General features: G+C 45.9%; 1 protein-coding gene across 3 annotated transcripts in view; it reads right to left on the bottom strand.

Annotated features, from left to right (window-relative positions):
* The window catches only part of Tnks (tankyrase), a 370,913-nt gene that overhangs the window by 9,863 nt on the left and 336,436 nt on the right, over positions 1-24,614 (bottom strand). For 2 of the 3 annotated variants that reach the window (XM_065454424.1, XM_065454425.1), the window contains one exon: positions 14,796-14,952. In XM_065454424.1, the coding sequence (XP_065310496.1) occupies positions 14,796-14,952 (157 nt within the window). Of the gene's footprint in view, positions 1-14,795; positions 14,953-24,614 lie in introns of those variants that run through there. The other variant, XM_065454426.1, reaches the window with a different exon arrangement.

Genomic DNA, 24,614 nt, shown 5'->3' with positions numbered 1-24,614 from the left:
CAAGAGGTGCATGACATCGAACCAACTCTGCACTGTTTTATCTGGCCTTGGTTACTCTGGCACTTCCGTGGCAGACGTGGCCCCGAACCCCTGCATTGGATTGGCCAATAATGTTCACATGCCTCGTGTCATGTACCCAGTTGCAGATACCCAGTGACCCAAGTTGGTGTAAAAGAGGTTAGATACCCAGGGACATATCGAAAAGTGAGTGAAGTCCTCAAAGAATGCTAATCAGGTTAATACATAAAAGACATGTTTGGTTAGAACACCAGTGTTATGTGACAAGACCTTGAGGATGTTTAGTTCTTTATTTGCCTTAACTTTTAGTGTGTTTATGTGGGCAAGAAAGTTTAGTTTTTTTGAAATGAAATGCTACTCCTAAAAATTTATGTTCTTGTTTTACCAACAGTGCGACGTCATCCAATTTCAGAAATGGACCAAATTGTACTCCCCATTTTTGCTGAAACAGGACTGCAACAGTTTTCTGGGTGAAGCGTAAAACATTTTTATAATACCATTTGTGACAGTTTATTGTAACCTGAAGTTACCTCTTGTAGGTTGACAAAGTTGAGGTGTGGCAAGCCACTTGCAGATCGTCAACATATATACAATATAACCTCGTTCACATGTTTTGAGAGGGGGGAGGAAAAAAAAGAACGGCTGAAAAAAATGCCCTAACTAGGAAAGTCACTAAAACATTTGGCAGAAGACTCAGCTGTAGCTGACACCTACGCAAAGCGAAGCGTTGTGCGAATCGCTGCAACACGAGGCACCGATGTGCACTGACCCTAGTGGGGTTAGACAATGGGCATTGTGGTTCTTGAGACTTTGGCAAGCCCACCCACTTACGTTGGCACTTCTTCATGAGCTTCTTCGAGGAGGGCATTTTGGGAGGCAGTTCTGACATGTCGACTCTGTGCAAATTGCCGCTACATGAGACGCCAATGAGTGCCAGTCTGGTGGGGCTCTATTTTACTTTACTATACTTTTTATTGAAGCTGAGAAATTTAAAATAGACTATTTCAGAAATACTTTGCCACAAGAAGTAATTCAATGCGTGGAGCAGAAACGGAGTTATTGGCAATCACGCATTCTGTTTACAGTGTGCTCCTGCTCCTTCTTCAATGCCTTGCACTGTGAAGGCTATGGTGTAGCGCAGCATTTAACCAGGAGCCATATTCTGTAACACCTTGGTTTTCAAAGAGTTTGCTTTGTGAGCAGCGATTGGTTGTCACCTGGTTGATGTCATCGCCTCGGGGCACAGACACATATTGTGATGACGTCACGCACACGTCAATCATGTAGAAACCGAACCAGTCATCTGCTACGGAGCAAAGCGACACAAGGTGCTTCGGCATAATCCAAAGGCGTAGTGTGCCATGAGCAGAGCCTGTGTATGCTGTGTGCACTGGTGAGATTGGTGTTAAGAGCAAAATGGCGGTGATGGTGATCCCTGTGGCGCCTGTGTTTGTGCTTAGTGCGAAAGATGTAATGCCTTGTATCTGCACAAAAATGCGTGATTTGAGAAGACATTTATTCGGTATAACAGTGTACATGTGGATTATTGGTAGCTTTATAAGTGATAAGGAACAATTTAAATTAAAAAAAAGAACTTGATCAGAGAGAATACCCACAGGGATACATAGGGCTCCATAGAAAATGCATGGGGGAGCTTATAGTAGGGGGTGGGCGAACTTGAAATTTGGATGTGGCCTAACTTGAAATTTGGGGGTGCGCCATCTTGAAATAACGAGGTGGGCCAATTTAAATTTGGACATGGGCCACCTTAAATTTGGTTGACAGCCAACCTAAGTTTAGGGGTGAGCCAACCTAAAATTTGGGGGTGGGCCAACTTGAAATCTAGGGCATTGTTAGGGGGCTAACGATGCCCAATGGAGCTTATGGGTTGGAGTTCTGAATGCACCGTTGCGCGACCAGGCAGTGGTCAACGAAGTTGCGTGGGTAGTACGGAAAGTATGCTGTCTTGTAGAGTAACACGGGTCTCACTTGTTTTGTGCTTTGTGTAATACTTGTTGGGGGGCTAGTTGGTGCATGTTTCCAGAAGAGGGTTATAGCGCCGAAAAAACACAACACACAGCAAGCGAGACGGGACAGGCGCAACTTCCAACTGTTTATTCACCGCGTATGCGAATGAATATAAGGACAAAGATGGGTAGCAAGAACCACACATGCGCACGAGGTTTTTACAACAAGCGGATAAAGATAGGTGAAGTACACACGTATCTCACGCCCGTGTATCTAAAAAAGCAGTTTCATTCTTATAAATGGAAACAGATGGGGCGCTAACACAATCGCTACAGTTTCTTTCAATATAGTAGGCCTCCAACAGTTTACGGGCTGTCTGGTCCTTACTTCTGTTTAAAACCTTTGCCTCTTTCAGCCTTGCCACACACTTAATCTTCCTTTCTTCTCGGCAGGCTTTACAATGATGCGGCAGATGGGAACCAGTGCCATTTTTTAAATCGCGATTATGTTCCGCTAATCGGTCATTAATACAACGGCTGGTTTGTCCGATGTACTTCTTTCCACATGTGAGAGGTATCTGATATACAACACCCACGGCACACTTAACAAACGGGGCTGCATGTCTCTTTTTACAGTCAGTTTTGTTTACATTGTTGGGGTCAGTTTTAACGCACAAGCCAGCCAGTTTCTTTGGGGCGGAAAAAACCACAGGAACCTTATATTTTGTCGCTACATGCTTCAAATTGTGCGCTACCTTATGGGTGTACGGGATGACAACCGGTCTACTTTTGCTTTTGGGGACGTCATCTTGGTCGCCCTTCTTTGTGCTTTCTTTTTTCAATTTTCGCAGCAAGGCTTCCACTACTCCGGTTAAGATCCAGGTTGGAAAGCCTGCTTTTTCCAACTTATGAATCATTCCGTCTGGTATGTTCAACGAGAAGGCTCATGAAGCTGTGCACAGGAATTTCCGGAAGACGGTGGTTAATCTGGGAAAGCTGAAATCTAATGCGGTTTCACTGTGTGAAAGTATTGGCTTGGACAGAATTGCTAAAGGTATTCGGCTTTGTAAAGGAAACAGCTTACATGTGTTTTTCACTGCAAAAACACACAAGGAACAAATCCCATTCAGATGTATCGTGAGTGAAAGAGGGGCTTGGCAGAGCCATGTTAGTGGTTTCCTGCTAAGGCAACTTAATGGATTAGATGTCGAAGATCCATTTTCTTGCAGGAACTCTCTTGATGTTGTTAAATTTTTGAATGACAATAAGTCTTCAGGTTGTATGTTTTCCATTGACGTTGTTGACCTTTTCTATTCTATCCCACAGACTGAGTTGTTAGCCGCAGTACAGTCGTGCATTGAAAAGAATGGGGCGATTTCCTTCCAGAACTCTGCCGGTGTTTCTGTTGCGAATTTGATGGCATTGTTAGAGTATTACTTGTCTTGCACGGTGGTTTTATTTGAAGACCGGCTGTTTGTTCAGAAAAAAGGAATTTGCATTGGTTCCTGCGTCGATCCAGTGCTATGTAACATCTTTCTCGTGCAGATGGACAAGTCACTGGCGGATACTTTCGACGAAGCCAAAGTGCTGAAAACTTTTAGATACGTTGACGATTTTTTAATTATTTTAAAGAAACAGGTTTCCTCATCTTACCCACAAATAGTGGAAGAAGTTTTATCTGGTTTTAAACTACTTGGAAAAGGTTTGGACTTCACCCACGAGCTTGCCCAAGGCAACAGATTGCAGTTTTTAGACATTGACATCACCCTTAATGACCAAAGCTTTTGCTGGATGTATCACCCTCGCGCACAAAAAGAACTAATGCCCTATGATTCCTCCCATTCAAAGACAGTAAAGCGCGCCATTGCTCAGATGTGCCTGGAAGCGTCACTGAAGAAATCTTGTTGCCATAAGGCAGAGGAAAGCTTTCACACCCAGATTCGTAAGTTGGAAAAAGCAGGCTTTCCAACCTCGATCTTAACCGGAGTAGCGGAAGCCTTGCTGCGAAAATTGAAAAAAGAAAGTACAAAGAAGGGCGACCAAGATGACGTCCCCAAAAGCAAAAGTAGACCGGTTGTCATCCCGTACACCCATAAGGTAGCGCACAATTTGAAGCATGTAGCGACAAAATATAAGGTTCCTGTGGTTTTTTCCGCCCCAAAGAAACTGGCTGGCTTGTGCGTTAAAACTGACCCCAACAATGTAAACAAAACTGACTGTAAAAAGAGACATGCAGCCCCGTTTGTTAAGTGTGCCGTGGGTGTTGTATATCAGATACCTCTCACATGTGGAAAGAAGTACATCGGACAAACCGGCCGTTGTATTAATGACCGATTAGCGGAACATAATCGCGATTTAAAAAATGGCACTGGTTCCCATCTGCCGCATCATTGTAAAGCCTGTGGAGAAGAAAGGAAGATTAAGTGTGTGGCGAGGCTGAAAGAAGCAAAGGTTTTAAACAGAAGTGAGGACCAGACAGCCCGTGAACTGTTGGAGGCCTACTATATTGAAAGAAACTGTAGCGATTGTGTTAGCGCCCCATCTATCTCCATTTATAAGAATGAAACTGCTTTTCTAGATACACGGGCGTGAGATACGTGTGTACTTCACCTATCTTTATCCGCCTTTTGTAAAAACCTCGTGCGCATGTGTGGTTCTTGCTACCCATCTTTGTCCTTATATTCATTCGCATACGCGGTGAATAAACAGTTGGAAGTTGCGCCTGTCCCGTCTCGCTTGCTGTGTGTTGTGTTTTTTCGGCGCTATAACCCTCTTCTGGATTTGTGCTTTGTCTTGAGTTCTGTGTGTAGACTTTGGACTCGAAAAGTGTTCAACACATACATAGGGCATTGTGCACTACCGAATACAGCAAAGGTCATGGAATGCAGGTGCTTTTTGTCCGACAAACCATGCTGAAGGCAGGTGGACCTGGCAAGATTGCAGCAAACTAGGCAAGTATACGCCAGACTACCGCAGTGCACGGTCCCCAAGCATCGTCACCGCTGTTATCGATGCGTAGTGAATTGTTATGAGGGTCATAGGCCTGACACACTGGAATTTTCAACACACTGTGCGACGACTTGGTGGAGAGCGGCAAAATTGGCTGAGTAGTCTACCATATTTACTCTAATCTAATGCCCACATTTTTTCTGATAAAATGGGTCCAAAAATTGCATGCACAGTAGAATAGAGTACGACCCTAGATCCATGTTACCATATTGCCATCAGCATTCGAAAAATGGCCACCTCGTATACGCTTCTAGCCTAGCTGCCGTAGCTTCCTCCATGTTGTATGTGTAACCAGGCGCTCGTGTAACCTAGTCTATCGCCTGTCTTCCCATTTTCTGTGTTTATTCAATCAGCATGGAAGCGCCGACTGCGAAGACACACCGAGTCCACCATGACGCCGCATTTAAAAGGAAAGTTATCATCTGCGCGGAGATGGATGGAAATCGGGCCGCAACACAGGCGTTCAGAGTTCCCGAAACTTGCGTGCGGGACTGGTGCAAACAGAAGGAAAATATTTTTGCCAGCAAAGCAACAAGGAAAAGTTTCAGTGGACCGAAGCAGGGCCGCTTCACCGAAATAGAAGAGTTGCTCGCGGAATACGTGCAAGAGCGGTGAGCAGCACAGCGGCCTGTGACGACCGATCTGCTCAAAGTATGGGCGATGCAGTTAGCCCTACAGAAAGGGCTAATGCGGAGTGACTTCAAAGCGAGCCAGTGCTGGCTATAAAATTTTTTGAAAAGGCTTTTCTCTTCGAAGGTGGACAGGGATATGCGAAAAATTGCCAGAAGAATATGAAGAGAAATTGTACAGTTTTCAGCGGTACGTTTTGAAGTTGCGCCATAGAAGCAGCTACCACTTCGGACGGATTGGAAATGCTGATCAGACGCCGCTCTACTTTGACATGCCTGCTACCACAACTGTTGAAAAGAAGGGGGCGAAGTAAGTGCACGTTTTGTCTTTCGGCCACGAAAAAACTAGTCACCACAATGCTTTGTTGCACTGCGGATGGGTGCAAGCTGCCCCCGTATCTTATCTTCAGACGGAAGACGCTCCCAAAAGGAATCATGTTTCAGAGTGGCATGAGTGTGCACGTAAATGAAAAAGGTTGGATGACCACAGACTTGGTCGCTGACTGGATCGACAATGTTTGGCGGAAGAGACCTGGCGGCAGTTTGGGTCTGCGTGGGATGCTTGTGCTGGACGCGTTCAGGTGCCACCTTGACCAGCGCATCAAGGACAAGCTGGCTGCATTCAACACCGAACTTGTGATACCTGGAGGCATGACATAGCAGCTCCAGCCGCTCGATGTTTGTTTGAACAAGCCAGTGAAAGATAGAATTCGGGTGCTCTACAACGATTGGCTTATCAATGGCTGCCACGAATTCATGCCCACCAATAAAATGAAGCGTGCCTCGCTGCAGGACTTTGCTGGATGGGTGAAAGATGCATGGTGCACGATCCCGTCTGCCATGGCCAACAAGGCCTTTAAAAAGTGCGGGATTTCGAATACCATGGATGGCACCGAGGATGAAATGCTTCCGTCTGTTGATAGTGATAAGGAGTTGTCTGACAGTGATGACGAGTCATATCTATTGCTCCACACGACTCATACCGGCGCAGTGAAAATCTTGGCGGAGGGGTATGCCGCTTCCATTTGTGTTTTTATTTTCATCGCAACTTTAGAGTATTGGGAATAAATATGTTTTTTCCAAATGAGAGAAAATAGTATTTCTATATGAAAGCACGAGGTGCACAGTTATTCTATTTTTCTTTTTTGGTCATGGAAAACGTTACAATCGAGGTTTGAATTTTTCAATTTTTTGGTCATGGAAAATGGGTGCACGTTAGAATCGAGTAAATACAGTATTTACAGACGGAGCGGGCAAGGCCTGGCTAAAAGAAGTGTTGGCGAATCCGGTCGTAGGTGCGGGAGACGTCAAGGTGACCTGCCCTTGGTAAATCGTGAAGTTCTTGGAGAACAGCTGAATGGAGGTGCAGACATTGTGGCAGTATAATACACCATCCCGGAGCACAAACAGGTGAAGGGACGAATCAGAAGGCGAAGTTTCCAAGCCATCAATGATGGCGCGAGGTGGCACCACGGCGCTTCTCGTTGGCAACGTGTAGCAGCTGAGAAATGGAGAAAATGCAAGCGTCGGTATCAGGGTCAAGGTCGGCGGGTGGTTCGTTCACTGGATAGCATGATAAACAGTCTGCGTCTTGATGTATCGGCCTGACTTGTACACTATTACATATGAATATTCTTGCAGCAGCAGAGCCCAGCGACCAAGCCGGCCGGTAGGATCCTTAAGTGAGGAAAAGCCAGCACAGCGCGTGGTGGTCTGCGATTACAGAGAAGTGCGTGCCATACAAGTATGGGCGGAATTTGGAAACCGCCGAGACAAGGGCCAAGCATTCACGACCTGTAATCGAATAGTTGCACTCCACAGCTGTGAGGAGGTGGCTGGCGTATGCGATAACACGATCTTGACCCTGTTGGCGCTGGGCTAAGACAGCTCCGATACCGTGACCACTGGCATCGGTACGCACCTCTGTAGGAGAGGATGGGTCAAAGTGGGCCAGTATAAGTGGCGTGGTGAGAATGTTGGTGAGGTGGGCAAATGCGGCAGCTTGAGCGGGGCCCCACGTTAACGGAACGTCCTTCTTTAGAAGATCAGTAAGTGGTTGGGCAATTGCTGTGAAGTCTTTACCGAAGCATCGGAAGTAGGAGCAGAGTCCTACAAAACTTTGGACGTCTGTGACAGACTGAGTTACAGGAAATGATGTGACAGCATGAATTTTCTTTGGGTCTGGTTGAATACCGGAAGCGTCGACGAGGTGGCCCAGCACTGTAATCTGCCGACGACCGAAGTGACACTTCGATGAATTTAGTTGGAGCCCAGCCTCGCGGAAGACTTGAAGAACAGCTGATAAGCGCTCAAGGTGTGTCTCAAATGTAGGCAAAAATACAAGAACGTCGTCTAGGTAGCAGAGGCATGTTGACTATTTGAACCCTTGAAGCAAAGTCCATAATACTTTGGAACGTTGCTGGGGTGTTGCATAGACCGAATGGCATAACTTTGAATTGGTATAGACCATTAGGGGCGACGAACACGGTCTTCTCTTGGTCCTTTTCATCCACAGAAATTTGCCAATAGCCAGACCGAAGGTCTATTAATGAAATGTAGTTGGCACCATGGAGACAATCGAGGGCATCGTCAATGCGAGGCAAGGGGCAGACATCTTTCTTGGTAATGTGGTTTAGATGACGATACTCTACGCAGAAATGCCATGTGCCATCTTTCTTTTTAACAAGCACCACGGGCGACGCCCAAGGGCTCGACGAAGGTTCAACAATGTCTTTGGCAAGCATCTTGGTCACTTCATCTTGAATAACCTTACGCTCTGAAGCAGAAACTCGATATGGCTGGCGATAAATAGGACTGGCATCACCAGTGTTTATGTGATGCTTAACAATTGAAGTCTGGCCCAACTGGCGATTGTTGAGGTTGAAGATGTCGTGGTAGGAAACCAAAAGGCGGCACAGAGCTGCTGCTTGTTCAGGCAATAGGTCTGTAGCAATCATCGGGCGAAATGTGGCGTCAGGGCAAATGGCATCCCGTGGACATGGTGAAGAATCTGAGCAGACATCTATTGAAAATGTCGTGACGTGGTCATCTCCTATAGCACGCAGCGTTCCAACCAATACACCTTAGGGTAGAACTTCCTTTGTCAGGTCAAAATTGACGATGGGGAGGCATGTCCAGTTATCGGCGACAGTGACAACGGAGTGGGGCACAGTGATATTGCACATCAAAAGCACACCAGGAACAGGTGTGATGACGTAATCACCATCATGCACAGGAAAAGATGATAGCAAATCGACGAAAGTCAAGGCATTAAAGTGGCAGACGAACGAAGGCAATCGAATTAAAGTTGTTCGGCAGTTCGGCACGAATATGCGCAAGAAGAGGAAGTTCGAGGCAAAGAGTACCGGCAGAACAGTCGATCAAAGCTGAATGCGCCATAAGAATGTAGAGTCCAAGGATTAGGTCATGGAGACAATTGGTTAGCACTGTTAAAAGAACAGGAACGCGGTGGTCGGTGATACTTATAAGGGAAGTACATATTCCAGTGACATCAACAGTGCTGCCATCGGCCACGCGTATGGCTCATGCAGTAGCAGATGTGAGAACCTTCCTCAGTCGACGACTGAGGTTACAACCCATTATGGACACCTGGGCTCCAGTATCTATTAATGCCATCAAAGGGACACTGTCGACGTGAACATCAAGTAAGTTCTGGTTCGTTGGGAGCATCAATGTAGGATTTTGACACGACAAAGATAATGCAGCACTACCTCCAGGAGCTGCAGGGTCTAGTTTTCCATCCGAGAAGGTCCATAATTGGTCGGCGACGAACAGTGGCATGGCTGGGGCGACGGGGACTGACGGTGCTGAGGTGACGGCGAGCGAGCAGGACAACTGTCATCATCAGATACGTCAGAGGTAGGAGGCATCGGCGAGGCGAGTAAAGGCGCAGGTCGGCATATGGGTGAGGAAACGAGGAAAAGGAGCTCGAATACGGCGATGACCAGGAGGTGCAACACTGGCTAGCGATGTGGCCAATGCGGAGGCAACGGAAACAAATGGGCTTGTCGTCCGAAGTTCTCCATTCGGTAGGGTTGCGGTATCTGGGAGGGGAATACAGATCGCTGTGAGGTGTAGCTGTTGGCACCGGTCGGGCATCAGATCGGGAGACGGAGCAGGCAGCAAGAAAACCTAGTTTTGTAAATTCTTGCCGCACAATTGCCTGAATGAGAGAGATCGCTGGGGCTGGTTGGTCAATGGCGGGGTCAAGTGGTGTGGATGAAACGGTGCAGGACTTGTAGCCTCGAGCTCGCAGCGAACAATACGTGTGACATGCTCATTTAAGGGTGGTGAAGTGGTAAGGTCGATGCAAGATGACGTCGCAGCCATGTTAGGGAGCCAGGAGAACTGTGGAATGACGCAGGGGCTTTTGGTGAGCTCAAAGAGGCAGCATTCCTCGACAGTGACGTCGATGGTGGACACATTGTTGAAGACCAAGCTGAACGCATTGTCTGCGATCCCTTCGAGTACGTGGCCGACTTTGTCAACCTTGGCAATTTTCTTGTCGACTTTCCGGCAAACAGTGAGGACGTCTTGTATGTACGAGACATATGATTCAGTAGAAGACTGAACTCGGGTAACAAGCTCTTTTCTAGCAGCCAGCTGCCGACTGGTGGGATTTCCAAAGAGGTCACTGAGCTTCTCCTCGAAAGCATCCCAGCTAGAGAGCTTGTCCTAGTGTGTCCGGAACCAAACACGAGGAGTTCCGCCCAAGTAGAATAGGACATTCACTAGCATAATGACAGGGTCCCAGTGGTTGTTTCGGTTAACACGCTCATACAGGCTGAGCCAGTCCTCAACGTCGATGTTATCTTGGCCAGAGAATATGCCAGGATCGCGGGGATTGGTAACCATAACTGTTGTCAGGGTCGCAGGAGTAGAAGCAGACGAGGTGTCACCGGGAGCCATGGAGGAAAGCAGGACGGTACGGCAGCTGTGGATCTTCGTGGCGAGGACGGGGAACGGTACCCTCCATTAAAATGTTACGCGAGCGAAGGATTACAAACTGGGAACGATTTACAAAGTACACTTACAAAGGATAACTGCAGCACTGGCCAGTTCAGCCAACTGCTCGAGAGCCAGAGAGCGTTTGTCGTCTTTGTCGGGGTGCCCACGTGCATCGTTCACAAGGAACACACAATATGCATGTATCAATATGTTACTGTAAACAAATGAATGACAACAAGCAAAACTGTTGCTGTGGCATCGTTATTTCTCCGAAAAAAGAAAAAGGTACTATGCGTAAGCACTAAGGCTACACTACACTACACATGCGGCACCAAGCATGCGCGACCGTTTATGAAGTGCACCAAAGGCGTCGTGTACGAAATCTCCCTCTCATGCGGCCGCTCCTACATAGGGCAAACTGGGCGCTGCGTTAACGATCGAATTAGGGAACATGAGAGAAATGTAGAGAAAGATAAAGAAGGGCCACACATCCCAAGCACATTAAGTCCTGCCCGTCACGCTCTTGTGAGCCATGTTTTGCAGGGGTGCGAATTCTGGCAAAAAGTAAAGATCAAAAAGCTTGGGAAGTAATTCAAGCTTTCTTTATCGGAAAGAAAGGAAGCATGTGCGTCAGCGACCCGTCAATATCTTTATATATGGCCGAAAAGAAATATTTAACCAGTTCGCTTCCATCTCAATCTTGATGTGATTGTGGTCCTTGCGTCTACGACGGGTATATAAGTGTTTGGTGTGCCTCCGAATAAAAGCAGTTGTAAGTGGTGCTCCGTCCCGTCTCCTTCCTTGTGTCGTGTGTGTTTTCACACCTAGTACCCAAGATGAATCTACAGACACTCAATCACTGTATCAAGTGCCATGACTGGAAAGTTGCTTTTGTGGCATAAGCAAGCATGTGGCCAGCAGTCTCAGCGTCAACACATACCAGAGCCTGTCAAGCTGATCAAGTCACAGTGCTAATGCTAGCAGCTTCTTATATTAGTTTCATTAGTTGACTAATTCATTGTTGTTGGGCCATGGTTCCAAGTTGGTGCACATGCTTAAGTGAACAAATGCATATTGCAGCAGTCTGCCGTTGCAGCTTGGCATCGCATGACTTGAGCGGCACATGCATAAAGCAGCAGTGCACTGAAACGGCATCTGCGACTCCTCGTGCACAGTGCCTGCATTCGGCACAGCACTTTGCTTCCTTGGTGACAGAAGGCATGCTACAAAGCCCCCCATGCAAGAAATTATCCAACATTCTCACTGCGGCGCAGCTAAGACGAGCAGATGTATCGCGGTGCCATGCGTTCACCTGCAGGGCATCGCATTTTGCACTATCTGAAACCTATGAGCGCGGCATGGAGAGCTCTGTTGATCGGTGTTTCCACAGCGCTGCCTCGGCAGCCTTTCAGGCCCATGGGTGCAGTACAGAGAGTTATAGTCTTCGCTGAGGGGTCTTAAACGGACACTAAAGGCAAATTAGAGCGAAAGTAACGCTTGAGAATGCCTAAGGTATCAATATTATCGCGAACAAAGCTTTAGTAATCAAGAAATTGAGGTAAACGCAGGACACGATTCGAGACTCACTTGCAACATTCAGGTACTAGCCCGATGACGTAGGCACTCCTGATTATAATTCTATCACTAGTACTCAACCACTCGTAATAAAAGCATTATTCCATTGCATTACAAGATGGAAGAAAATGCTACTTGTGCAGTACTATTCGATTTTTAGAAAAAAGAACTCCTTGACAGTATCCCTGAAAACAGTGCTTGTGGTCGAAAGGTTTTGTTTTCGCTCTACCCTGCGCTGCCTGCCCTTTCGCTTTTCAGTAGTTTCGTTATTGCATAGTGCTGCGATGGTTTCGCTGGTGCGCGAAACTCACACAAACTGCAATTAGCAGAGAATGCACGTCCATGTGATGTCGTGGGATGCACGAACAGTCCTCACCACTTGACCAAGAGCAGCTGCAGCAGCAAATCCAATGTTCTGTCCTGGCTCAGTTTCTCAATGGCCACGCATTTGCATTTTGTGCAGAAAACTGTAGCGCTGTCTGTTGGGTGCCGTTTCACTCACCGACAGTAGCAAAGGGCGGTGATGGCATATGCAACATTATCACTCCCTGTTTGGGGCCTTCAGATCTGATTTTCTCTTAACTGTTTTTTCTTGGCACGAAACAAGCGCTACAAGGTTTCTGGAATGGCATTAACAGTCCACATTGACTTTGCCACACCTTTGCCTCTTTAAGGGTCCTAGCACTCGGCATCGGCACAGCCTCCAGGATCCCCTTTTCCCTGGGCACGGCTAAGCACAGGAAGGTCACCCCCATGTTTGTAGTGTTGCAATGCACCAAATGCCTGCTGACGCCACTTGGGCCAAGTCAGGAGTCAGCTTTTCAGACTGCTGATGCGGTTACTATGTCTTCCGGCAGTAGATGCTTAGAGTAGTTGTGAGCACTGCGATCCCACAGGCAATGGTCGTGCGTCTGACTGAGTGCAAGCAAACTGATGCCACTATAGTCGGATACAACTTTAGAAAAAAGGGGGCGTTTATTCCTCCGAGGCGGAGGCACACGAGCACCCACCAATGGGCGCGCACTCTGGACTAACGTCATGAGCCGGACGGCCGGTGAGCCCGCCGACGGAGAATATGGCCGCCCGCGCTTCGAACTGGGCGAGGTCGCGTCAGCTGTGTGCTTCAGCCCCTTGTCCGAGTGAATTCCAGGCTTGTTTGTGATGTTCTACCATGCTGGAAATATTACTATGAGCTTACGATGCGGCATTTGTGCCGCGTGCGTTTATTCTGAGCCGCGATCCGGCGAAGGAACATTGCAGGGAGCATCGCTGGCGCTGCGCTACGCTTTGCCTGAAAACAGGATCCCGCGGCGACCGCTACGAACACACATTGTGCGTATTTGTTCCATGTTGTTTTATTTCGCTCCCGAGTGAAGTTATGACGAGAAAAGCTTTCCAAAGAATGGTGCCTACTGTTAGCGGCGGGTGTGTTTGTGTACTGTGTCGCTGCGTTTTTCATCGGACGGGGTGAAGTGATGGAGGAAAACCATTCTCAGGAGAAATTAGAAAAGTGTGCACGCATGAAACAAACCTACGAGTGTCTCAACAGAAAATATTTGCAGAAGAAGCCTTCAACGCAAAGATTTGTCGCCGTCACTTTAGCATGAACGATCATTGTCAGCAGTGAGATAGCCGAGCGTCTAGCGACGGTGTTCGAGCGTTGTGTAGCACCGTCGATTGATTGCTGTCCACCAGTGTTCACTGCACGCGCAAGCTGCAGAATGCTTGCTGTGAAATTGTGAAAACACAAAACCAAAAAATATAAATTTTATGCTATATAAAACGATTAATGAAGCATTTTTGCACCTTCCTGCCTCGACCGTATTCTCGCCCCAGGTTTGTAATGGAGGCGATAAATGCATTGTTTTATATAAGTACTTTTTCAATAGCAACTGATTCATTTTAAGCTTAGAAAACGAGTAGTAGATACGCCGTGTACATGTAAACAAGCGCAAAATCCATGCAGAGCTGCTCTTTCTACTTTCGTCACTTGCAGTGAAGCTAAAGGGCAGACGACGCGCAGCGTTGTAGAAGGCACGGGGTTATTTTTCTGTCGCTATCCGGCATGTGCTGTAGCACGAGAGCTCTACAGACCAGTCATCAAAATACAAGTCTTTATTTATAACAACAATTACGCGTTTCAGGAGCACGATTTTTCGAGGGGGACTATTTCAGTCACGGAGGCAATCGACTGTCGCGCTTCGGTCATCTGGGCGGGGCCTCTCTTTTTTTCTAAAGTTGTATCCGACTATAGTGGAACATGACCACAATAATGCCAGCTATGTTCCAGCTATGACTATTGCAATAACGCAATGTCCACAAGCAAGAAAGAAAAAAGGCTGCTGAATGGCACTGTAGTTCTTGGTGTATGCACTGGTGCCACACATATAAAAGAAAAGGATCACACCTGAATGATAACTGAAGACATGTTTTGTCCCAATCATGGGCCGATACACTTAAAAGGTCAGGCCCTTATGCAAGGAAACATATATACGGTAGTTATTTTGCACAGGTGCACAAGACACTAATGTGATTGTGGAACAGCTAAGTATTTCTGTGCCTGCTTGTTGCATCTCTGGGCATGATTGAGCAATTGAACTGACATGGACAGACCCAAGGATAAACTGACCTGCTCGCCCCGATAGACAACATACTCGGGGTAGGAGAGTCCACCTACGCTGGGCCGCCCAATGACTGAATGGTGACCAGGTGGAGCATGTGCCATCTTCATGGCACTGAATTGCAGGAATGACTTGCCCAGTGTCACACGACACAACAGCATTTGCCTGCAAAAGAAGGAACTCACCTCAGCTGCTGTTCAGATCAAGACACACAGTTTGGTAATTATGTGACTCGAATTTAGAACTGTTTCTGTGGAAGACAGCAAGAATATTCAAGAACTTCCAGGGCACTGACAAAGCATTTTTCAAAATACTAAGCAAACCAACTCAGTGGGCTTCCATTAATTAGATTTTTCGGTTAACTTGATTACGACAAAAGGTACTGGCTGGAGCCCACACCTTTATATGGGATCAAACTTTAGTTATTTCAATTCTGAAATTAACCTTCACTGAAAAATTCAAACTTGGGTGGTCATGATGCACATGCCAGACCCTATTGGTGACCACAGTGGTGAGGCAGCGTGTCTAGGTGCTGCTTAGGGTACAGTGAATGCATCGAACACACATCCTCTACTATTGAAAACAACTATTTTCAGCCTGCACCAGGAAGATTTTAAAGCAACAAGGGTAGCTCAGAATCAGTTATTACCCGATTCTATTGAGCGCCTCCCCCCCCCCCCCCCCAGTAAATTCACCCGAAAATTGCTTGGGTGGTGTAATCCAATATGAAACTAAAATGTTTGCAACAGCCTACCGTCACAGCAAGCCTAGCCAAAGTTTATTGCTATTGCTACCACAAGACGGCGACCATGCATGGTGACAGAACGAGCTCTCGCATGTCAAGACGACGACGCACTGTCTTCGCTCTGATTATGAAGGCACATTCAAAACTTATTTAACATGTTAAGCTAATGACAAGAAGTTGCATTACGTGTTCTTGGCATTCTGGAGAACTGCATGCAATACAGGACGAATGAACAAAGTAGTAAATCTAGGCGTGGGCCATTATTCTGTTTGCAATTGTTGCAGTCATTTGATAAATTCAGAATATCAAGCACACTATGAACTGTACAAAGAACATGTGATTGTTCTTCATAGACAATGAGAAAGTGCTATTTGAGTAATGATGATGTACATTAAGTAAATAAATTTCTAATCTGTGATGGTACAGTTAGTTGGTTTTGTCTTCTTATTGCCAGAATTGGAGGCATGCTTTGTTTTTCTTGCTAAAGAGTCAGTTGCGCATTCAATTTTTACTGTGTTAGGATGCTGTAGTGTCATTTTTATGTTCATTTTCTACTTTTAACCTTTGCACATTTGATTCAGAGACATGTCTGAGTCAGGCCAAATACTGCCGAATGAATCAGCAGTGTGTTTTGATGTTTTTTCTGCCTCTTGTTTAATTCCAGCAACCTGTGGAGGACAGCCAACCTCCTGCCACACTTGCCATGGATAAGTGAGTCATCACCTGACAACACACGAGTGCGTGCTATATGCGTTCCCTGATTGTTAGTCGACATATCATACCCTCAGTTTGTTGATTTTTGTTGTGGCTAACTGTGGCTAAAGGGGCATTTGCACGAGGGATGTTATTGCGTAGGATATGGGTGGAGTCAAGTGACGTCAGCTGCTGCGAAAAATTACCCGTAGATGTCCTCCGCTTCACAGGGGAGGGAGATCAGCGTTAGCAGACTACTCTGGTGGCTTATATACTCTCCACACCACTCCTTATTTCTTTAAATTCACTTTGTACACTTTAGGTGTATTGTCCCAAAGGCACGAGAAGTGCTCTACCAGCAGAGCAGAAGGGGAAAAAAGAAGAAGAAAAAGAAGTGGCATTGTCGCTAATTTGGCATGTGCAATGCACCTTCGCAAATGTGACAGGGGTGCCAGCTACAATGAGGCATTTGTGATATGGTTGCCACCTTTTGAAGCAGCAACTTGGTCAAGATTTCCAGACACCAGCATGTAATTCTGCTGCCTCCCCCGTCATGCGGGGATCGTTTGTTCCGCTTGAACAGAAAGACACCTCTACCTAGAGATTCACAGCAGTGGCATGCCATCTTGCAAAACCACGATGTCGTTGTCACATGATGTGCACACCCCTTGCTGACAGCCAGGATTTCTCCCCATGTGAATACTCCTTTAATAGCATGCAGCTTATTAGATGTTTCAGTGGCCCATAAGCACTGCCAATACAGTAGCTCCTAAGGTTTTGCCGTGGCAAAGGCTTCATGTCTATGGCAGGGATAGCTATAGAGAAGTTGCTAGATTATGTGGCTTTTGATGGGGCAGTTTCATCTGCAAGCATATTGCCCTCAATGCCTCCATGCTCAGGCATCCAGCATATTGTGACACGCTGATTAGATATGTCTGTTGTGCATAGGAGAGAATAAAGGTAATTTAGTACAGGATTTCTATGTTTATGAAAGGGTATTAAAGATCTTAAGACACTCAAGAAGTCAGTAAATATAATGGCTTTTTGTATACTTGTTCTGTCAATATTTTTCACAGCCGACAGTACTGCACAGTCCTCAGCCATGAAGATACTCGTTTCTGGATGTAGAACATTGTATTCAGAGAATGATGTAGGGAGGGCTGCATAAGACATGCTGGCATGTGACCTTGATGCATCAGTGTAATATTCTGGGCAAGAATACTTTGCCTGAGGTTGGAAGAAGTACATTTTTATGCGTTCCTCTGGAGCGTGTTTGGTGACTTCTACAAATGATGTGTCACATTCTTGAGCAGCCAGTGCCCAAAGGCTTTGCTGGGGCCATCAGGCAATGTTAAAAAAGTAGGACACGCATTTTTTTGGCCAAGATTCCTCATGTAGCGACAAGAGCTCCCAGGCTGGTTATGGTATAGTGTGGCAGAGGCCATATAATTTATAGTTGGGTAAGAAGGGTGTTCATTGTTGGCACACAGTCTCACAAAATATGTAAAACTGGAATGTTGTAGATGAAGAGACCCCTCATTTGGCTCTACACTCAGAGACTCTGCATTGGACTTGTTCGGAAGGTGCAGGTTGTAAGGCAGAAACCTACCGAGTGGTGAACAGGGTCTAGGATTTTTAATACACTTGGTGCTGCAGAATGATAGATTATACTAGCACTGTAGTGAAGGCGTGAACGGAAAATACTCATGTACAAGTGCAGGAGGCATTCCTGGTGACTACCTCATGTTGTGCATGACAGAAGCTTTGAAAGTTTAATTATTTTCAGACATTTCACTCTCAGGTATTTAAGATGGGGGATAAATTTAAGTTTAGTCTAAAATGATTCCTAGAAATTTATGTTCACTGATCAGAGAGAGCTGACCACCATCAATCACAATACTAGGGACTGGCGTTATGCCTCTCATTTGAAAAGAGTATGCAAGTACTCTTTTGGGTGTTTAAACTCATAGTCATCTGCCCATTTACACAATTCGTTTAATCCAAGCTGTACCTTTCGTTTGCAGATAGCAACACTGCGTGATTTGAAGCATATCTGCAGATCATCGACGTGTACGGAATAGAACATTGTGCATGGAATAACTTTACAGAGTAAATTAATTTTTACAACAAAGAGTGTGCAACTAAGTATGCCACCATACAGCACACCAGCCTCTTGGATGAATGGTGTAGATAAACCATTGCATTGAATTGCATTGCATTGGAACGTACAGTTAGACAAGTAGCTTTTATTATTCAACATGTTACCACAAACACCCAGTGCGGAGAGATCTCGTAAAATCTGCAGGGCCATGTGGTATCATAGGCTTTATCAAAAGATAAAAAGTATTGTTCAGTATGGAACATCTCTAATATTTGCCTCAAAATGGAGTAGATGGTTGGCTGTTGATCTGCCTTCCCAGAAACCGCATTCATATGTGTTGAGCATTTTGTTGCTCTTCAGAAAGTGCACCAATTTAACATCTCAAACAGCAGCAAAGGCAGCATTGACAAGCAATGCTATGGGCTGCTGGCTATGTATGGGTCTTTGCATTGTGAGCCTTTTTCCAAGCAGACGGGGTATAGCCGGAAGAACATATTGTGCAGAAAAAATACAGCAGTTTTATGGGTTGCAGAGTGCAAGTGTCATAATTTCATAAATGATACCATCAAATCCTGCAGCAGATTTCTTACAGCAGTTCAGGGATGCCTGAAGCTCCACTAAGTTAAACAAATGATTGTGTGCCTCATTTTGTGCACAGTTCCGTTCCAAAGACTTTCATTCTGCTCATTGTTTGTACCTAAGGAACGTTTCCAAATACTGCAATGAACTGAAGATAGTATGCGGAAAATGTGCACCCAGAAAATCGGCCTGGTCTTTGAAGCTCTTTCCCTTAGTATTTACCAAAAGTAGTGGGTTTGACTACTGGCCTTTTATTCTATTTACTCTATTTCACACTTTTCACTCATATGTATAAGAGTTTATGTCGAACACATACTTTTGCCAACTTTCCTCACGTCCTTCTTTGTGACTTTACACATTTGAAATTAAGAGTTTCTGCAGGTGGAGAGTCCAACGTTCCACTGGAGGTACGGCATGAGTGTCGGAGATGCTATGCTCAAATCTATGAAAGAGTATGATTGTGAGCAGCACTGTAAAACGCTGTTTCTTTCTTATTTAGCAGGCATGCCACAGTTAAAAAAAGAAAACTTTCAACTATTAGGCCTCTCATATTGCAATGAGAGTCCCCTTATAGCGTGCTGTGTGCATTTAAATTTCCAAGAAGCCGATAGGGTTCAGGTAGTTTATTAAAGGGCCCCTGAAACGGTTCGGATAAATTTTGTAGATGCACATGGTACAGCTACAGTTCATCATTCACACCACAACTTGTGTGACGTGTCTCATATTAAGAGAGCTACGGACGATTACAAATTACCCTCCTGCATAGCCATGCATCTTCTATTCGACTCGTTCGCTGAGTGATCGGGGCTAAGCTGTGCCTTCCCCGGCTCTGCGTCATAATGGCACGTCGTGTCATCTGCTTCCGGTTGTCTAGAAGCAAGCACGCAAAGCCTCTGTGACCTCTCCGTCAGCAGCTTGGCAGTTGATCCCAAGCGAGAGCTATCGAAGCAGCGAGCAGTGAAGCGTTGCGAGCGTTCTGTCGTAGTGCCGAGCGTGTCCGGTATTCGGGTAAACACAGGCGATATGGGTGTTTCAACGAATAGGTGGAGGCATAAACTCAAGCTGATGAAGGAGCTCTAGCGTAGACGTACGTAAGCGGCCTGATTGGTCTAAGGTCTCTGAATCACCTTAGATCGGTCTGCATGGTCCAGCCACCTGGTGGCGAAGAGCTTAATCAACCAAACAAAGAGCTACTATCGCTGAACCAAGTGTAAAACGTTTTAAACATTTACAAAAACAATGTGTTTATGATTATGCTCCTGAGGAAAATTTACACCCGCAGCAAAGCAGAACAGACTTCGTTACAGCTACTGTGTCTGGTTGGGCTCTTGGCACCAGCTGGCTGCACTGTGAAGACCATTCACGTTTGCGCTCTGCTCATCCCGTAAAACGGCACGGTCAAACGGCCAGGCCCAGCCCGCTTGTGCTTGCATTTACCCGAATACTGGTCATGCGAAACACTATTGTGGTAGTAATCCTCCGGCATAAAGTGATGGCCGCAAACATGCAAATCCTGGCGCCGATCGAATAGCAACAGTCCGATGCAATGCAGCCACTCTGCTCGTCCGCTGCCTTGCAGAGGGACGCTATGTCGCAGCTTGACATATTGCTAGTCACTACGTTTGCAGCCCACGACGTAACAAGGGCAAACCATGGTGCTTGCAAAAATAAAGATAGAGATTTACACTGACTGCAGAGCTCTCGTCAACATGGAGCACGTTGCAACACAAGCAGACGACACTTGCTTTGTGCCAGAAGTGCTTAAGTGTCGTGAGAAATTATCCTTGTGCATTCTCTTTCTCTTACTTTCTTTTTATAGAAACAAGTTAGCTAACATTCCAACTACATATTAAAAACAACATTTGTTCACCATAAAGTAGGAAAATTTATCGATGATGTGCCCTAGGCAGCCAATTGGATAGCTCGCCCTACTAGTGCCATTAGGCAATTTACGTTGAATGGTTAGGGGTGGCTGAAAATTCAGCTGAGCAGTGTGCTGCAATCGGCAGAGATGTACATTTCTAAATCCTTACAATAAATTGCACCCTTTACGCGGAGCACTTAGATAAATCAATTAATGATCAGAAGGACCTACTCTGATAACTCAATACGTTTGTACAAAATCGTTAATTCTTGTCTACAAAGCTGATAATTAGGGGGTATGTAAAGAGAGCATATTGTAACAACATTATTTAACAGTACAGTTCGAACTTCAACTTCCTCAAGGGCCATTTGGAGTTCTAAGCACTGGCAGGCAGTATTTTTATCAACTATAATTGTTACGTCACCAGTAGGCACAATTGCATCATTGCAGTCTTTACAGAAAATAAAGTTCTGGCAGAGGAATTTCATATGTTTAGATTTCAAGTGGGTTTCTTGCACACACAGCACCTTTGTTGAGTTTGCGGAGAATTTCTTGAACATCACCATCAAGGTTGCGAAGACCTGCGACGTTTCCTTGAATTATCAGTGTGTCCATATTAAAAATGAATTTGTGCTGCATGTATCGACAGAAAAAAGAACTGCGATTTTGCTAACAGAGCTCCTTCCAGGCCCTGGGATGTGAGGCCTGTCTTCTTTGGAGCTGTCAACATAATTGCCCCACTCCTTAGGCGCTGGCTGCGCCAAGTCAGTTCTATCGCCTGTTGAGCTGGATGTCCGCCCTTGTGAGCGGTGAGTTGGCAGTGGGGGACCTTGCTTCAAGAAGCAGGGCCTTGGAGGCCATCAACCCAGGGATCGATAGGCCCTCCTTCATATATTGCAGGGCAGCAGTGCCTGCTTTAGCTAGGGGGCCACATGAGAAACTGACTGCCTCAGCCAGAGGCAGTCAGTTTCCGGAGGCAGTGCCACAACAGCCAGAGGCTGTTGTGGCACTGCCCTTCAGCATGCTTTTTCGCACAATCAGTCCCTTGGGCTACTGAAAGGCATTTCGGGGCTTCTCTAAATGATATGTATTTTTTTTAAACTTCACTGATACAATATCTTTTTCCTTTTTCTACATGGGGCATGATCAAGAGAACCCAGCATGCACTCCATCCTAGTTTACACAGTGAGGCGAGGCATCACAACTGACGGCAGAGTGTTCCTGTTCACCAGACTTAACACAGGTCATGTAGCCTTTGCAGCTCTGAAGACTGTCCGTATTTTGGCACTTACGTAAAGCACCTTCAAAGATTTGGAATGCATGACCTCACTCTTATATTTTAGTATCTAGTCTCAATTGTCCCAGGCAGATCATTTGAACAAAAGGTAAGCACTACGTGTTTAGTGGTTTTTTCTGAGCCATCACGTTTGACCTTGATTCTTCGAACATTTATGACATTTTCATTTTTCCAGCCCTCAAAGAGCTGCGACATACAAGTGCAGGAGGTCTTCTTCAGAAATAACGCCCTGGACAGAGTTCATAGACCTGGTGGAGTTACTGTGACATCAGACAAGTGGTCTAGGTTACTCAGTTTCTCGTATTGTCTGTTGTTAATAACCTCAAGAATCAAGTGCCCGCTTGCCATTTTGGTTACCTTATAACCGAGCATTGAAGTTACAGTCAAAGTTGTTGCACATACAAATAGTATAATAATCTGGCTTTTGTCTCTTCCTTCTCACTATGAATTACATGAAATTTGTGGGTAGTTGTCATCAGTCTTTGCAAAAAACATCAGTTACATTGGTGTGTCCCCTCTTTAGAGAAATATCAGATTTGTAGTGAGATACATTCATCATGATGCGTATACAGTAAACCCACGAGATAACGAATCTCAGCTCAATGACATCTGCGAACTTAATTCCCTATCTTAGTTCCATTGAAAATCAGGTATTTGTTTTTGTGATTTAAAAAGTAATTTCATGACACAATTTCAATTTAACAACGTTTTCGGCCAATTCAAGCATGTACTTGGAGCCTGTATGGCTGGTAAAACTAGTAAGGAAACTATAAAAATGCTAGCCAAGGCAAAAGTTATTTCCATGCGTTCTCCCGCATGAAAAGATTTAGCAGCAAAAATGCTGATGAAGCATACACACCGGAGCAGCGCATACAGCAGACACCACTGCGCCATCTGTCGTGCTGGTAAAGAACTTGCGAAGGCCACAGGGCACGTAGCAGCTTGGAGTAAACACGAGAGCTGATTCAACGGAAGGGGTATGGGGAGGGGGTGATCCAAGCCCTACCCTGCCTAGTGCGCGCCTCCTCCTTTATCTGGCTGTAACTGTGCATGGTCATTCACGCGGCTGAACGCATACGCGAACCACGCGCTGTATTTTGGAGGTAACCGGCGAAAAATGCAAAGGGCGAGCCGAGTTGGCTAGTGCCTTGATGAGTGCTGGGTTCCTGCGGATCTAGTGTCGGAGGTTGCATAATCTCAAGTTTCTGAGAGACAGTGAAGAAAGAGGCAACAAGAAGTGTTTGCTCCCCATTGCCAATGCTCTTCATCCGCTAGCGCTGCAACAGCAAGTGTTTATACTCATCCAGTTACATGCGCTCATGTGTGTCATGAGACAATAAAGCAAGGGAGAAAGAAGAAGAAAAAGCAGAAGATAAAAAGAAAACAAGACACGATGAGTCAATGGCGGAAATAAAGAAAAAAGAAGATAGAAAAGAAGAGCGTACGAATAAAAGGAATACAATATGAAAGCAGAAGAAGAAGCACAAAAGTGCATGCGCAGCTATGTAGCCAATGGGACAAGGGACACATAGCCGAAGAGAGCAACCCAGCTACGCTCTGGAACAAAGAGGGGAGAAGGGGCTGGAGGCCGAAGAGGACAGGTGGATCGCTGAGACGGCGGAAACCCAGTGGAAGCAGTTCTTCAGTCGCTGCAGCCATGACCCGTGAGCTGAATGGACCTCCCACCGGAAGCCGCAGCTACAGGCTGATGGCGCCATTTCCTGGATTCCCTGCGGCTACGATCCGCAGCTTCAAGTTGACCAGGCGATCCAGGCGCCTAGGTCATTCCACCTTCCTGGCCCCCCGACCAGGCCAATCGTGGACCGAATGTTGGACACAGCGATGTCGAGTCTACGACGCATCGGCGGGCCCAACGATGTCGTTGGAAGCAGCAACGACGAGGTGACGTGGCCACTTCGATGGAGTTTATGTAAATATTTTCAACTTAATAATACGTCGTGTGCGAGGACTTAAGATAATATTTTCAATTAACTAGCTTTGTATATAGTTTGTCGTATGTTAGGGTTTTGCCATTGGGTTGGCAATATGTGCTTTCTGGATTTATGTATTTTTCTTATGCTCATGCCCCATAAAGGCTTTTCCTAACTCAAATGTTCCTTGCATCATGTTTACTACCCTGAGACCGTGACAAAATATTGGCGAGCCTGCCAGGATTTATTTCCTGAATACTCGGTCTCACACTTCGCAGGAACATTTTGCAGGAACACATGCTCTGGGACTAAGCCGCGAAGAAAGAAGCTCGAGAAGCACGCGAAGCGGAAAAAGAAATTTTGTTGTTAAAGTTGCATTTGGCCGACGTGTCTATCGGAAGAGATGACCTTGATGCTTATCTGCATCGTTTTTTGAAAGAATTGCTTTGGGACAAGGTTGGGAGCGATCTGAGTGGGTGACAGCACTTAGTTTGTGTTTAGTTGGAGAAGCGTTGAACGTGTTCGGAAGAATGCCACCATCTGAGTCAATGGACTATGACAAAATCAAGAAAGCACTACTGCAGGGATTCAGGCTAACTGCAGAAGGATTCCGTGAG

Source organism: Dermacentor albipictus, chromosome 1 (assembly GCF_038994185.2).
Source record: "Dermacentor albipictus isolate Rhodes 1998 colony chromosome 1, USDA_Dalb.pri_finalv2, whole genome shotgun sequence".
NCBI classification, from domain to species: domain Eukaryota; kingdom Metazoa; phylum Arthropoda; class Arachnida; order Ixodida; family Ixodidae; genus Dermacentor; species Dermacentor albipictus.
Note: the sequence above shows the minus strand (reverse complement) of the source record. Positions and strands in the feature narration are given on the sequence as shown.